Source organism: Lethenteron reissneri, chromosome 54, assembly GCF_015708825.2.
Source record: "Lethenteron reissneri isolate LAM-NWPU_2019-01 chromosome 54, ASM1570882v1, whole genome shotgun sequence".
In the NCBI taxonomy this organism is placed as follows: Eukaryota; Metazoa; Chordata; class Hyperoartia; order Petromyzontiformes; family Petromyzontidae; genus Lethenteron; species Lethenteron reissneri.
In genome coordinates this window covers 4,438,515-4,454,787 of record NC_083832.1, presented here as the reverse complement: position 1 = coordinate 4,454,787, position 16,273 = coordinate 4,438,515, and the positions used below count along the sequence as shown (strand labels likewise).

Here is a 16,273-nt window from a genome sequence, read left to right as displayed (position 1 = left end):
ATCACCATTTATTTGTTTTCATCGTTATTGTAGTTTTTGTTTTTTATAGGAGCCCGATACAGAGCACGAACCGCGACGTAGGGGGGGAAGGGGGGGTTATGGGAACTCCGCGGACCCTTCCCCCGCCGTCCATGCTGTCGGCTCCCTGCTCCCGTTAAACTCCAGGCAGCCTCAATGCCTCTGCCGCTGTCTTTAAAAAGCAAGATTCAATATTGACCGCTGCTGCTGCTGTTGCTTGCACAGCATCACGAGATGCGATCGCATTTGAGACGCTGTATGGATCTCCGTCGTAACTGTGCTGTAACGTATGTGTGTTTACTGTGCGTGTGTGTGTGTTGGCGACAGCTCTAAACACCGAAGTCACCGCAGCGTGGACGGACGGGAGGAGACGATCTACGTTTCTTAAACACCTTCGACTAAAGGCGACGGGGGAGACGACGTGTGAACGGACGCGGCTCTCGGCACGCCACGGTGGCTATGAGATGTTAACTACCTCGCCTGGTCTACAGGAGGTCGTGGGTTCAATCCCGAGCCTGACGCCTGCTGTACATTTGGAGTTTGCGTGTCTCTCTCCCCGTAGTTGCGTGGATTTTTCTCCAGGACCTCCGGTATTTTCCCTCCACAATTAGAATCAACATCAGACGGTTCAGATTATTCGGCTGGCTATAAATTTCCACGTGATGATGACGATGATGATGAGCCACTCCGTTGAGATATCATTTGTGATTGCCACGTGGGCTCTGAAGAAGAGCTACGCAGCTCAGCGTGGCCTTAGCCGGTAATTGAACATGTTTAGTTTAACACGTAGGCTTTCGCGACCAATATTATTCGCGCTTCAACACACCGGTGGGCTAAAGCAGTGAACTAATTTGTCTTTTGTCAACGTGACACTTTTTTACTGATTGGCCGTGTCGGGTGGTGGAGGGTTACGACACATTTATAAATAACGCAATCTAAACCTAAAAACGTTGATTATATGAACATGTTTAGTTTAGTTTAGCAAAGAGGACCGATTACCGCCCGCGCCGTCCGCAACCCGCGAAGGTCGTCACGCGGGCAGCAGGGATTTTCTCGCACTTTCGTCCAAACCAAGGTCGCTACCGTCGTCACGCGCGTCCGTGACGATCCGCAAAAGGGAATGTGTCCCGTCTCCACGCGCGCGAGGCTTCGTGCGCGTGGCGACAACGTGCGGTGCTCGCAGAGGCTCGTACCGCACGTTGGGGAACGGCAATTAGACATTTTACGTAACGTTCTGGGGTGTTGGCGGGGCAGGGGAAACATCTGGTACCCATAACGTAGATTCCTGCCACGGCGCCATGAGGCTCCCATTGAAGCAACGCGGTGGTTTCAAATCCGCACGCCCCTTTTTTTAACGAGCACATCTCATTCCAGGGGCACTGTGGTGGCCAGGAGATGTTAACTCCCTCACCTGGTGTACAGGAGGTCCGTGGGTTTGATCCCGACCCTGAAGATGCCTGCTGTGTATTGAGTCTGCGTCTGTCTCATCATCACCACGGTGGCTAGGATATGTTAGCTACCTCACCTGGTGTACAGGAGGTCCGTGAGTTCGATCCCAACCCTGAAGATGCCTGCTGTGTATTGAGTCTGCGTCTGTCTCATCATCATTACGGTGGCTAGGAGATGTTAACTCCCTCGCATGGTGTACAGAAGGTCCGTGGGTTTTATCGCAACTCTGATGCCTGCTGTATATTTGGAGTCTGCGTGTCTCTCTCATCATCATCATCATCACGGTGGCTAGGAGATGTTAACTACCTCGCCTGGTATACAGGAGGTCCGTGGGTTTTATCCCAAACCTGATGCCTGCTGTATATTTGGAGTCTGCGTGTCTCTCTCTCCCCGTGGTTCGTGTGGATTTTTCTCCGGGTCCTCCGGTTTTCCCCCCCTCCACATTTAGAATCGACGTCACGCGTTCAGAGTGTTTGGCTGCTGTACATTTCTACGTGACGGTCAGCCCACACTCCGTTGAGCTATCATTTGTGAAACAATTAGCTACATTGCAACTCAGTGGGCCTCGCCTGGTAAGAGAAAGCCATCCCCCGCTCGGCCGACACTGGGCTAGTTTGTGGGCTGCCTTGGCAGTTTCTACCTTTACTCATCCAGTGTCGCCTAACCCTCAGCATCCGCCAAGCCCTCAGGTTCATTCCACTCGCCGTACGGCTGACGCAGATGTGCAGAGCAGCAACTGCAGTGTCACATTCAGGTGCGTCAAGCCAGGCAACCGCGCTAAGAGCGACGGAGTGGACCATCGTCTAGATTTGAAACTTTCGTGAATGCAAGGATTCATATTCTTAGGTTTTTTCCGTAAAGTCACGTAGGTAAAAATTTTAAATTAATATTTTATTTTACTTTTATTAATTAAATTTTTTTACCTACGTGACTTTACCGAAAAAACCTAAGAATATGGACCATCGTCGCCGCCGAGATGTCCGCTTCCTCTGTGCGGATCGGGCATTGCGTCGTTGTACGTTGCGCGGGGTCTGTGAACCCTGTTGATAATTGAAAGAATGTGGGATTGTTTACCTCCGGGAGTGTGGCGCACGGCATGGGAGCGAGTTCACAGAGCTCACGTGGCTCTTGAAGATTCGTTGCGAGAAACGAGCCACGTCCTTGAAGGGGCCAGCGCTGGAAACGCAGCGTCACCGACCGTCGCGCTCGCACGGACAATCGGGAACAACCCCCACCCGGAGCTCCTCGTGGTCTCGTTTAATGAGCGTGCGGCGACGCTGAAAGGACCGCGGTCATCGGCCGGACCCTGCAGGGTGACGGTGATGGACCTCGGTCTCGTGGTTTATTGTTTTCAGCCATGGGCACGAAAAAAAAGGATTATCGGTACCCATCATATGTGGCGAATGCTCTCCGTGATTTTCTTGATGCTTTGTATCCCTGAATTAGAAATGTGTACGATGGCGAGACCAGCGCGGTCGCTTTGTACGAGATGAATGCCGTTTAAAGAGTTGCCGTGGTACGTTTGACGGAGAATATAGCATCGTTTTGGCAGAATAAGGAAGAAAATGAGACGGTACATCTGCGAAGCTTTCTGCACGTGGTGGAAGCTCACGGCGTTTGCCACCTCGCGCTGAGTTGGTACCGACCACCGAGACTCCCGTGGCTCACGGGGCCCAAAAAATAAAAAATCTGCCCGTTGGCGGACGTTGCGCAACGTCGAGACTTCGACTCTCGCCAGCCCCAACTGCTCGTCATCATCATCGCCGTCGCTGTCGTCATCATCGTCATTGTCGCTGTCGTCATCGTCGCTGTCGTCATCATCGTAGTCATTGTCGCGGTCGTCGTCATCGTCACTGTCGTCGTCATCATCGGCGTCATCGACGCTGTCGTCATTATCGTCGTCGTCGTCATCATCGTCGTCATCGTCACTGTCGTCATCATCATCGTCACTATCGCCGTCATCACCGTCATCGTCATCATCATCGTCGTCATCATCGTCGCCGTCGTCACGCGTCCAGTTGTGTGCAGCGCGTTCGACCGGCTCGAGTTGTGTTTACTCGCGTGGAGGTTTGCGTTTGATGGTTTTTGCGGGGGGGGGGCGGGTTGTGGGGCGAGGTGCGTTTCCGCAGATTTTTCCGATGGCAAAATGTGAATGTTCGTCTGTGACGCTGTGGTGCCTTACCTTGGGGGGGAGCGCGAAACGTCAGGGACGACGCCCTTGAGGGGGTTTTTTTTTTGGGCGTCGATGGCACGCGCGCGTCGTTTTTCGCGGAGATTGACCTCCGCCAATCGGCCAATCGGCTCTCCGACGGGCAAATAATAGCGACGGAATCGCCGCCTCCTTCCTCTCACGCTCGGCGTGGGACGCTCCACCGGCGTTTCCTCTCGAGGGTTGGCGATGACTTTGTTGGGCCCTGGGTTCTTTTTGTCTCTCTCTCTCTTCTGCCGACGCGATTCATCTCGGCGGATCGATGTGAACGCGCGTGTCGGGCTGGGTGGTGGGTGGGGGGCTGGATGGGTGGGGGGCTGGGTGGGTCGGTGGGGGGCTGGGTGGCTGGGGGGCTGGGTGGGTGGGTGGGGGGCTGGCTGGGTGGTCCACATGCCGCTAGCCCAGCGGTGGGCAACCTGCGGGTCCGGAGCCGCGTCTCGGCTTTTCGAGGGCTGCTTCGCGGAGTGATTTAATGAGGAACCACCCAGTCACGAAATCTTTTAAGTCACGATGTAACCACCCACCGCCTCCTCGTATTCGCCGCACAGTGCGTTGTTGTGGCCCTTGGAATATTGAGGGGTTTTTTTTACACGGAATTTTTTTTTAAATGCCTCCTTCTGCTTCTTGGTTCTTTCGGTAAAGTCACGTAGAATGGAAATAATAAAATAATAAAAATAAAACATAATAAAATAATAAAAATAAAACATAATATAATAATTCTCACGCCGTTTCGGCCAAAACGCAAGCAGCCGTCCTATAGGTGGAGAACAGGTCTGCTTGCGTTGTGGCCGAAACGTCGTGAGAATTATTTTATGTTTTATTTTTATTATTTCATTATTTCCATTCTACGTGACTTTACCGAAAGAACCAAGAAGATGAATCCCTGAGTCACGAAAGAAGCTTTAAATCGAAAAATGCCGCCTCCTTGTTACTTCGTTTGCGCGACCACCGTCTGCGCCAAACCCAATGAAGACGCTGACCCCCCCTGCCAAGGCTAACGCAAAGGGACACTCCACCCAGCGCGACGCCGCTGCCCTGCTCGTGTTGACGGTGACCGCACCGGGTTCACCAATCGCGATCTCCCGGCGCGGCAGTACAAACAAATGGGCATTGAGACCACGCGACCCAGCGTCTGTCCCCCGGTTTAAATGTGGTACGGCACGCTCAGCCCTGTCGGCAGGACGCGCGTGGTGCGGTGAAGTGTGGGTACGGCCACCTCTTCCGCTGGTGTCTGACCAGCGTGGAAGAGTAGGCCAAAGGATATATAATGGGAATTTCGAGCTCCCTCGAGTGGAGGCAATCATCCGGCAGCGGTGGTGTCCGCGAGCAATTGCAGGGCTGCACATTTAAGTTTTTTTCGGAATCGGAATGTCTTTACTCTTTGGTTCTTTCGGTAAAGTCACGTGGGTATAAAATAAAATAGATCACGACGTTTCGGGCGCAACACAAGCGTCCGTCATCAGGTGTGTTGCGCCCGAAACGTCGTGATTTATTTTATTTTCTACCCACGTGACTTTACCGAAAGAACCAAAGAGTTTGGATTCCTGCAGTCACGAAAGCTTCGAATCAAGACAGAATGTCTTTATAGTGGAGGAATCTGATGAGCTCTAAAGGTCTTTTTTCCTCCACGCATGTCCGTAGGTGGTTTATATGAGGCATTCATTCTAGATTTGAAGCTTTCGTGACTGCAAGGATTCATACTCTTTGTTTTTTTCGGTAAAGTCACGTAGGTAAAAATTTTAATGAAATAGATGAAAACAACTAAATTAAATGCGCCCGAAACGTCGTGATTTAATTTAGTTGTTTTCATCTATTTTATTTAACTTTTTACCTACGTGACTTTACCGGAAAAAAACAAAGAGTATTTATATCATAATTGGTTCTTTACCCTTCTATCTGGCAACAAAACTGACACCTTTTTTTCCAAGGAGTCATGTTTGCATAGACCACAATACCTGCAGTCATAATGCAAACAAAAAACATAACTCTGAAAATGTGCACTGTCCTTGAAGTTAATTGGTCCACACCTTCAAGGACAGTGCACACATTTTCAGAGTTATGTTTTTTGTTTGCATTATGACTGCAGGTATTGTGGTCTATGCAAACATGACTCCTTGTAACAAGTATAACCCGTAAAAACAAAGTTTTTCACTATAAATCCTTTATATGCGTGGCGGCTGGAGTCCTCTCGTCCTCTGGCTTGAGATGGCTGCCACCTATGGGTCAGATGATTGCATTGCACCATTAAGCAATTGGTAATTAAATATAATATTTTTGTCCTAAAAAGTGTAAAATTTTGGAAATCTTTTTTTCACGAACATTAATTGTCACGCACAACGAGTCTGTGTGAAAAATGTCAGCTCAATTGGGTCACGGGAAGTGGGTTAAAAAACGACCGAAAGGTTTGCACGGTCGTAAGCAAGCAAGCACGCAAGCAAGCAAGCGAACTTAATATAAAGGATTTAGATATATTCGCCTGTGGAGGACGCGGGGATCGATCCCGCGACCTTTGGCATGGGAAGCGAGGGCGCTACCAACTGTGCTACTCCACCACGGCCTGTGGAGGGGTTACGCTCTGGGCTCTTACACTCTGACGTTCAGCCAAAGCCATAAATGCGTTCTATTTGAATATATGTAAAATACATTTTTTTTCCCTAAAAAGTGTAAAATTTTGGGAATTTGTTTTCACGAACAATAATTGTCTGGCACAACGAGTCTGTGTGGAAAATGTCAGCTCTATTGGATCACGGGAAGTGGGTTAAAAAACGACCGAAAAATTTGCACGGTCCTAAGCAAGCAAGCAAGCACGCGAACTTAATATAAAGGATTTAAAAAGGTGTCAGTTTTGTTGCCAGATAGAAGGGTAAAGAACCAATTATCATATTTTTACTGGCAAACGAGGTTCCAATGGTGAGTATTTATATCAGGCAGTCGTGTTGGGCGGTTGGAAGATGATGGCACAGAGCAATAATCTCGCGACTTGACGATCCTCGGGCGAACGAAGCCGCATTTATTTATCGCAGTGCGCACACTGGCGACGAGACCTCTGCCAGCTCTGCTTGTTTGAAAGACAAAACAAAAACTGCTGCTCGAAACTCGGCCGTGTTCGCGCGCTGCTCGACCTCCTCGCGTGGAAGTTGTCACGTTTCGATTGCGCTGAACGTAGCGCCGAGTGGGTGGCCGCAACGGGAAGACGCGTCCCGAAGGACGACGTGTAAATAACTCCTCGAGCTGTCGATTACTCGGCTGCAATAATCGCCCCCCGGCAGGCAGACTCCTGTGGCAGCGTGGAGGCCAGACGCTAAGCAGAGGTCGCAACCCGATACCCGATATCCGTACCCTACCCGATACCCGGCTACCCGTACCCGGCCGGGTACGGGTACCCGGCCGGGTACCCGTTTGCGACCCTGGTGCGGCCGGGTACGGGTAGGCCGTGAGTCACTGGTGAGTCACCGTTTGTCACTCATTTCCCAACGTCTTGTCTCTTCTCACAATTCAAGTTCCTAGAATCAACCCACCCGCGCCTGCAACATGGCTTCATCCCAGAAGTCGCAATCGGGTACCCGATACCCGTAGGGTATGGGTACGGCCGGGTACGGGTACGGCCGGGTACGGGTACCCGTTTGCGACCCTGGTGCGGCCGGGTACGGGTAAGGAATCAAAACCCGTTTGCGACCTCTGACGCTGAGTCACCTCGTGCAGCAACAGGAGACGGCTGCCCAACTGGGGGGGGGGGGGGGGTGGTGCTCCCTTTCAAATGTGTTGAGGTGGCGAGACACGAGATTTAAGGCGCCCCCGATATGCAGATCAAAACGAATTGACCCTCGCACGCACGATGCAGATATGCGTACCCTGCACGTAAGAAAGGATCATCGACGCTTTGTTAGAGTTGAGCTTGTGTGGTGGGTTGGCACCACTCGTGTCACCTTGACGAATCTAACCTCGAGAGGGTAGAAAAAGCACTCGGCAGAAATTGTGTCGGCGTGCCCATAAGAGACGCCACCCAAAACCATCGCGCGCTGTCGGGATGCGCTTCTGTGGCCGTCTGGAACGCTCTTCCGATATTCGGAAGCCGCCACTGGAGCTATTGTGTACTTTCACGTCATCTCGATTTAAACTGATTTCTTCAGCACCCTGCTTTTTGTGTTTCGTTTGTCGCGGTTGGCCACGTACGGTACGAAATAAGTTCAGATTGAACTCAACTAATCGTTTAAAATCGATCCCTCTGCTCACGGGGTACAGGCGTCGAATTAATTATTGGCGATTTGTGAACACGCGCAAAAAGAAGACGCGCGCTCATGGAGCGAGCGAACAAAGGAGACGCGGCACGGGAGGGGTGGTCATCAACACGGGCGATCCGCGAGACAAATGAGACCAACCCGATTCTCGAATAGAATCGTGATCCGGAATCGCAAACAATGCGCGTTGAATCACCCGCAGAGACACGGAGACACACAGAGGCACGCACGGACAGACACAGACACGGAGACATACAGAGGCACACAGAAGCACAGACAGACAGACACAGGCACACACAGACACGGAGACACACAGAGGCACGCACAAACAGACACGGGCACACACAGACAGACACAGGCACACACAGACACGGAAACACACAAAGGCACGCACAGGCATACACAGACACGGAGACACACAGAGGCACAGACAGACACAGGCACACACAGACACGGAGACACACAGAGGCACAGACAGACACAGGCACACACAGACACGGAGACACACAGAGGCACACACGGGCACACGGAGACACAGAGGCACACAGAGGCACAGACAGACACAAGCACACACAGACACGTAGACACACAGAGGCACGCACACAAAGACACAGAGGCACACACACAAAGACACAGGCACACACAGACACGGAGTCACACAGAGGCACACACAGACACGGAGACACACAGAGGCACACACAGACACGGAGACACACAGAGGCACACACGGGCACACACGGAGACACAGAGGCACACACGGGCACACACGGAGACACAGAGGCACACAGAGGCACAGACAGACATAGGCACACACAGACACGAAGTCACACAGAGGCACACACAGACACGGAGACACACAGAGGCACGCACACAAAGACACAGGCACACACACAAGGACACAGGCACACACGCAAAGACAGAGGCACACACAGACACGGAGTCACACAGAGGCACACAGAGGCACACACAGACACGGAGTCGCACAGAGGCACACACAGACACGGAGACACACGAATGCTTTTCCATCATCGTACAGGTGTTATATTCTGCGTTATATCGGGGGGGGGGGGTTGCTGTATTGGCAGGACATAACTTCGTGCTACGTCAGGGATGGTGAAAGATGTCTACAACTGTGACGATTCGTTGCACGTGGCGATTGTAAGTGCGTGCGACGCTTCCTTGCGTGATGCGTGATGAGCGTTGCGTAGACGAATGCGGTCGAGTGTGACGATTACTCCAACCCCTCTTAGCAATTGTCGGGAGTTACAATTTGATTTTTTTTAAACTTCGAAATTTTTTGTCTACATTGTCCGCAGGGATCATTTTAAACCCCCATTTAGGACAACACATAAATAACAACATTAGTCGATTCGCTCACGTGCATCTATGCATTGTCGCACACCCTACTGTTGTGGATTTTTTGTACGTTTCAACGTAAAGAAAAAAGTGGTTTTAATTGTCCTGTTAAGGTCCTCGGATTGTTTACCTTTTTAATGTACGGGCCTCACATTTGTATTAAAGCGAAAGTGTCTTGAGATGTGAGTCGCGTTTGTCCGATGCTCACTGCAACGCTTGGTGACGTACAACCCAATCGGTGGTTGGTTTGTCAACCTTTTCGGTTTGTACGTCCGGATGCACGTTGGACTTCTTTCGCACCGTACGTAGCCCACCGAGCTTATCGGAGGAGCAGGAGAAGGACACCAAACGGAACACACAAAGCGGTTCTACAGAAATGAGTTTTAAAATCTACTCTATGAGATCTCTTTTACCAGTGGCAAAATATAGTAGTAGGTTTTTACCCTTTTAAACTGGTACAAAACTGACACCTTTATTCAAGGCATCATGTTTGCAATAACCACAACACAAGTAGTCAAAAAAGCAAACAAAAAGAAGCAACTCTGATAATGATAGTGCATATTATTATCAGAAGCAGCACATGATGATGGCGGTGACCGCTGTCTCTGCGGTTTGTGAGCGAGACCAATCGTCTGGTGACTCCGAGAGAGACTGGGAGTGTGTCCCGTGGGTTCTACAGCTCGGCCAAAGCTACCAAGTCAAATTTCGATTTAAAGCTTCTTTCGTGACTGCAGGGATTCATCTTCTTGGTTCTTTCGGTAAAGTCACGTAGAAGGGAAGTAACAAGATAATAAAAGTAAAACATAATAAAATAATTTCGATTTAAAGCTTTCGTGACTGCAGGGATTCATCTTCTTGGTTCTTTCGGTAAAGTCACGTAGAAGGGAAGTAACAAAATAATAAAACATAATAAAATAATTCTCACGACGTTTCGGCCACAACGCAAGCAGCCATCCTCAGGTGACATTCTTCACCGGCTGCTTGCGTTGTGGCCGAAACGTCGTGAGAATGTCACCTGAGGATGGCTGCTTGCGTTGTGGCCGAAACGTCGTGAGAATTATTTTATTATGTTTTATTTTTATTATTTTATTGCTACCAAGTCACTTCAACCCTGGTCCTATTGACCTGAGCGCCGTCAGTAAGCGACGATCTAGCCCCTTCCTGATGGTAATTATTGCATTCTAATTTTTTTTCTTCCCCTCCCCCCCCCGATGAACATTTTTAAATGGGCACCTGAGTAAGTTGCCTAAGAGCGAACTGGAGCGTGATAATTGTTTTTTACCCTTCTATCTGGCAACAAAAGGTGTCAGTTTTGTTGCCAGATCGAAGGGTAAAAAAACAATTATCATATTTTGCTACTGGCAAATGAGGTTCCAATGGTGTAAATGCTTACCCCGAGCTCTCAAACTCTGATGGTGCATTGTCTTTGAGTTGTGCGCCTTTTGGCGTCATCTGGTCCAACCCATGTGAGTCTAGGCTCTAAGAAAAGCTGTCTCGAGTGTGGACCAATCAACTTCAAGGACAGTGCATACATTATCAGAGTTATGTTTTTGGTTTGCATTATGACTGCAGGTATTGTGGTCTATGCAAACATGACTCCTTGTAAAAAAAAAAGGTGTCAGTTTTGTTGCCAGATAGAAGGGTAAAAAAACAATTATCATATTTTTTTACCGGAAAATGAGGTTCCAATGGTGAACTGGGGTGTGTTGAGTTTTTGTTGTGTGGTGTATCGGGTTGTTGTCGATACGACCGCGATTGTCACCGTGATAGCAGCGAGTCGGACTTCCAGCTCGCCGGATTGGTGATCAGTACCCCTATTAGTCCAGCCAGCTGAGATTGTACTCGTCATAATAATAATAATAATGATGTTTTTTGTATAGCGTCATTCATGCAAATTGCATTCCATAAAGCCGTACATTAAATATACATGAAGGTAAAAGCCTACATACGTACGTATGCACTGTATGTTGAACTTCTTTCGCACCGTACGTAGCCCCAACCGTGCCAATCGGAGGTGCAAATTAAACCGGTCCGAGAGAATAAAAAATTAACCCGTAAAAACAAAGTTTTTCACTCTAAATCCTTTATATGCGTGGCGGCGAGAGTCCTCTCGTCCTCTGGCTTGAGATGGCTGCCACCTATGGGTCAGATGATTGTCTGCCAGAATTAAACAATTGGTAATTCAATATTTTTTTTAAATTCCCTAAACAGTGTAAAATTTTGGAGCAAAAATTTCACGAAAATTAATTGTCACGCACAAGGAGTCTGTGTGGAAAATGTCAGCTCGATTGGATCACGGGAAGTGGGTTAAAAAACGACCGAAAGATTTGCACGGTCGTAAGCAAGCAAGCACGCAAGCAAGTGAACTTAATATAAAGGATTTAAAACTCGATAGAGAATTGTCACCAAGGCTAAAGGCACAAACAACAACAACGACAACAGAAGTGATCACAACGGAAACACGAGTCCATGAAGTCACGTCCCAGACATGATCCGTGCTTGCTGCCAGAGGTCAGAGGTCTTCGTCGCAAGGTCACGCGAGCCGCTCGCGACCCCTGGCGGCCTTTTGTGTGACCCCCCCCCCCCCAGACAATGCACACAGAGTGACGACAGCCCCCATCATCATCGTCATCGTGCTGCTGTCAGACGCCCAATGGTTTCAAACGTGTGGTGGGACCTTTCGATTTGAAGCTTCTTTCGTGACTGCAGGGATTCATCTTCTTGGTTCTTTCGGTAAAGTCACGTAGAAGGGAAATAATAAAATAAGCTTGGTGGTGGTGCTCATTCAGACGCTGTCTTTCCGACAGACCTGTTCTTCACCCTGATGACGGCTGCTTGCGTTGTGGCCGAAACGTCGTGAGAATTGTATTTTATTATGTTTTATTTTTTATTATTTTATTAATTCCCTTCTACGTGACTTTACCAAAAGAACCAATAATAATTTCGATGTAAAGCTTTCGTGACTGCAGGGATTCATCTTCTTGGTTCTTTCGGTAAAGTCACGTAGAAGGGAAATAATAAAATAATAAAAATACAACATAATTAAATACAATTCTCACGACGTTTCGGCCACAACGCAAGCAGCCGTCCTCAGGGTGAAGAACAGGTCTGTCTTTCCGACAGTCTTTCCGACAGACCTGTTCTTCACCTGAGGACGGCTGCTTGCGTTGTGGCCGAAACGTCGTGAGAATTGTATTTTATATTTTATTTTTATTATTTTATTATTTCCCTTCTACGTGACTTTACCGAAAGAACCAAGAAGAAGGTGTGGTGGACCCTCACACTGATGATGTCTCATCAGCGAAAGTGTCCCACCCCCCCCCCCCTCCTCTGCAAATGAGTGAAGGACGCTGCCAAAGGCGACACACTGCAGTCTGGCCGCTCCTTCAACAGAGGAGGAGGAGGAGGAACAGCGACACGGACATGAACTCTCTCTCTGTGTCTCTCTCTGCTGAAGCCCTCTCGTCGTGACCACCAGCAGCAGCAGCAGCAGCTGACATCGGCACCGAGCTCTTGAAGCGTCTCGGACAAACGCAGCGGCCAGTGCGACGCTGCCGTGTCTGCTCGTGCGTTTGCGTGACGTCGAACTTCGCTCGGAGCGCCCACACTCACGAGACAAAAGATGAAACCAAACGAAATTTATTCTAAGACAAAGTTGATTGCTTCAGAGATTAGACATTTGCAAAACAGCACACAGCACATTACGAAGCATACTCTCTCTCTCTGTGAAATGTTTTAAATAATTTTGGTTAAAACAGTGATTTTGATATTAAAATGACCAGTGATAAGGTCCAGGTGTAAACAATCACTTACATACCCGTCAATTTCACGAGTCTATATTTATTTCTAACGTCCGGTGTTTGGCACTATTTCAAAAAAATGCAGGTTGCGATTGTTTTGTGTGTGGCCATCAGGATATTACTGGTCTGTGTCTCTCGACAATGGACTGACAAACCTATCTCTTTTTACGATCAGAGGAAACAAGAAGATGCTCGGTGTAGTCGGCACTTTGCTTCGTTCATTTCTGGTTCTTTTTTAAAGCTTTGCTTTATGTAAACCCCCCCCCCCCCTTTTTTAATGAAATATTTCCCAAAATATTTCACGCTCTGCTCTCCTTACCCCTCTCTCTACCCCCCCCCCTCTCTACCACCCCCCTCTCTCTCTACCCCCCTCTCTCTACCCTCCCCCTCTCTCTCTACCCCCCCCCTCTCTCTCTACCCCCCTCCCTCTCTACCCCCCCCCCCTCTCTCTCTACCCCCCCCCCTCTCTCTCTACCCCCTCTCTCCATACTCCATGTCCCCGCTATGTTTTCCATGTAATATTTGTAATATTTTTTTTATTTAATATTTTTTACGACAAGTGCTGCATCTGCACCCAGCCATGCTCGCAGTCCTACGGCCTCCGACGGGTAGCTCATATCCAGAGCACTCCGTCTTGTGCCACCGAGCACACGGCCTCCTCCAGTGCCCACCGCTCCTTGAAGGCCGCTCTCTGATACGATCTCGCTTCAAGAGAGCGACAGAGCGACCTCTGATGAGGTCTCTACTCAAGCGAGCAATCTGTGATGGAGTCCTCCATTCAGTCGACTGACTGAGCGGGTCTCCAGGCAATGCACCAATCCTTGTTCAGAGACAACTCGTGACCCTGTGTGTGTGTGTGTGCATTAGACGTGCAGAATGGTGATGTGCCATGCGAGGCATCATGGAAGGACCGATCCTTTGGTTACAATCGAACCTGCTGTTGTTGTTTACTCATCTTTCGTGCGTATTGTTAGTCTTATTTGTTTTGCAGCCTGCACACACAGTCTGATGAGTTTCTCATCATTTACGGAAAGACAATTGATTTACCAACATTCCTACCTAGACACCGACGTACTGAGCACAGCATACACACCTGATCAAATTTCAACATGAACAGTTGATAACATGCCCAGCGGGCTGTGATTTTCGTGCAACAACTCAAAAGGAACAACGCGTATTGTTCGAGGACAGCTGGAGGATGCCCTTCCCAATGGGCCACCGTGACAAGATTTTACTGGACATGAAAACCTGGCCGAACGCGTGTTCTAACGCGTGTTCTATCGTGCTTTCTATCTAACGCGTGTTCTATCGTGCTTTCTATCTAACGCGTGTTCTATCTAACGCGTGTTCTATCTAACGCGTGTTCTATCTAACACGTGTTCTATCTAACATGTGTTCTAACTATTGTGCGTTCTATCTAACCCATGTTCTATCTAACGTGTGTTCTAACTATTGTGCGTTCTATGTAAGCCGTGTTCTATCTATCGCGCGTTTTATCGCGTTATATCTAACGCGTGTTTCGGCTCTACACCGTTTACTTGACGAGGTATGTTTTCCGGAACGCGTGCCGAATGTTCCGGCTGTACGCCGTTTAAAGCTGCTAGGATTTTGCTCAGGTAGCTGTTCGCCAGGCTTGCGAGAGGCGGGAGTTGCTGCTTACATTGGAAGGTAGTTCGGTGTGAATGGATCGACCGTGAGAACGATTTAGTACCGTGTACTGTGTTTTTGCGTGATATGTAACATCCTCAACAGGCACAATGCAAATGTTCACACACGGTCATTGAAATGCTGAGACACAGTTAAACGCAGTGGACAGTTTTGTCCCGGATATTTGTTTGCAAACTACACGCTTAATTCGTAAATAGATAGCTAACTAAATAGACCATTCAGAATCTTGCATCATAAAACGCAATCTAGAGTGCAACAAGGGGAACGCGCGTGACGTCACAGGTGCCGGTCAATGCCCGTTGCAGTGACAGCATTCGCATCTTAGACGTGTTCACGTGCAAGCACTTTCATGGAGGCTGTGAATAGAAATGTGCTGTTGCACATTTAACTGCATCTTCGGGTTATGCTACGTTCCAAGTGCATTTCCACGTAATCTGAACCGCAACAATCTCCAAAATACGTCTCCTTGTACACTGCACACACACGCAATCGTCTGCGCACTCCACACGTTTCTCTAAGATGCATGTCGAGTGTAGGTCTTCTTCTTGGTTCTTTCGGTAAAGTCACGTAGAAGGAAAATAATAAAATAATAATAAAACATGATAAAATAATTCTCACGACGTTTCGGCCACAACGCAAGCAGCCGTCTTCAGGTGGAGAACAGGTCTGTCGAGAAGGCTGCTTGCGTTGTGGCCGAAACGTCGTTATGTTTTATTTTTATTATTTTATTCTTTTCCTCCTACGTGACTTTACCGAAAGAACCAAAAAGATGAATCCCTGCAGTCACGAAAGCTTTAAATCGAAATTATTTTATTATGTTTTATTTTTATTATTTTATTATTTTCCTTCTACGTGACTTTACCGAAATAACCAAGAAGATGAATCCCTGCAGTCACGAAAGCTTTTAATCTAAAGAGTGTAGGTCTGTTCCCGCACGACGTAATTCTGTGTTCACACGAGGGAGTCGCGCTAAACGATCGGGGTACGTAAAAGATGACACGTCCCTGTGTCCAAATCTCTCGAAACGTGGCCAATCTCATTAATATCTCGAAAGCTAAGCAGGTCTAAGCCTGGACAGTGCTTGGATGGGTGCACGCCACGATGCGTCAACCAGGTTGTCATAAGGCAGCGGAATCTACTCTTCTACAGTACCTCTAAGCTCCCGGCAACCTTCACCATTTATTTACCATGTAGATATTAGCACGGTTGGCTAAAAGAAGTTTTAACGTACGTACGCACGTACGCAAACACGCAGCGTGGTGAGGTGTGGTCAATAACCCTCCTTGACCTGATGATATCGTACTCTTAGGTTTTTTCGGTAAAGTCACGTAGGTAAAAAATAAAATTAAAAGTTAATAAAAGTAATAATGGAAATAAAATAAAATAAATCACGACGTTTCGGATGCAACACAAGTCTCCGTCATCAGGTGTATCAATACATTTAACTGTAACAGTCCCACCTGATGACGGAGACTTGTGTTGCCTCCGAAACGTCGTGATTTATTATTTTATTTTATTTCCATTATTACTTTATT

The 16,273-nt window shown here is 48.4% G+C and overlaps 2 protein-coding genes across 2 annotated transcripts in view; both read left to right on the top strand.

Annotated features, from left to right (window-relative positions):
- LOC133356571 (N-acetylglucosamine-6-sulfatase-like) overlaps window positions 1–3,960 on the top strand; it is a 40,045-nt gene extending 36,085 nt beyond the window's left edge. The window contains exon 14 of the mRNA XM_061574157.1: window positions 346–3,960. Coding sequence (XP_061430141.1) covers window positions 346–351 — 6 coding nt within the window. The 3' untranslated portion in view covers window positions 352–3,960. The remainder of the gene's footprint in view (window positions 1–345) is intronic.
- Window positions 3,961–5,636: 1,676 nt separating this feature from the next.
- Window positions 5,637–9,449, top strand: LOC133356576 (uncharacterized protein SPEM3-like). The gene is made up of 2 exons (XM_061574164.1): window positions 5,637–8,836; window positions 8,875–9,449. The coding sequence occupies exons 1-2, from the start codon at window positions 8,045–8,047 to the stop codon at window positions 9,004–9,006; spliced, it is 924 nt and encodes a 307-aa protein (XP_061430148.1). The 5' UTR covers window positions 5,637–8,044; the 3' UTR covers window positions 9,007–9,449.
- The last annotated feature ends 6,824 nt before the right edge of the window (window positions 9,450–16,273 follow it).

What these genes read in the sequence shown, in the direction of transcription:
- LOC133356576 (XM_061574164.1), top strand. Translation starts at nt 8,045, where the DNA reads ATGAGACCAACCCGATTCTCGAATAGAATCGTGATCCGGAATCGCAAA. An exon ending in GCACACACGCAAAGACAGAG is followed by an intron (nt 8,837 to 8,874) that starts GCACACACAGAC and finishes AGGCACACAGAG; the next exon opens with GCACACACAGACACGGAGTC.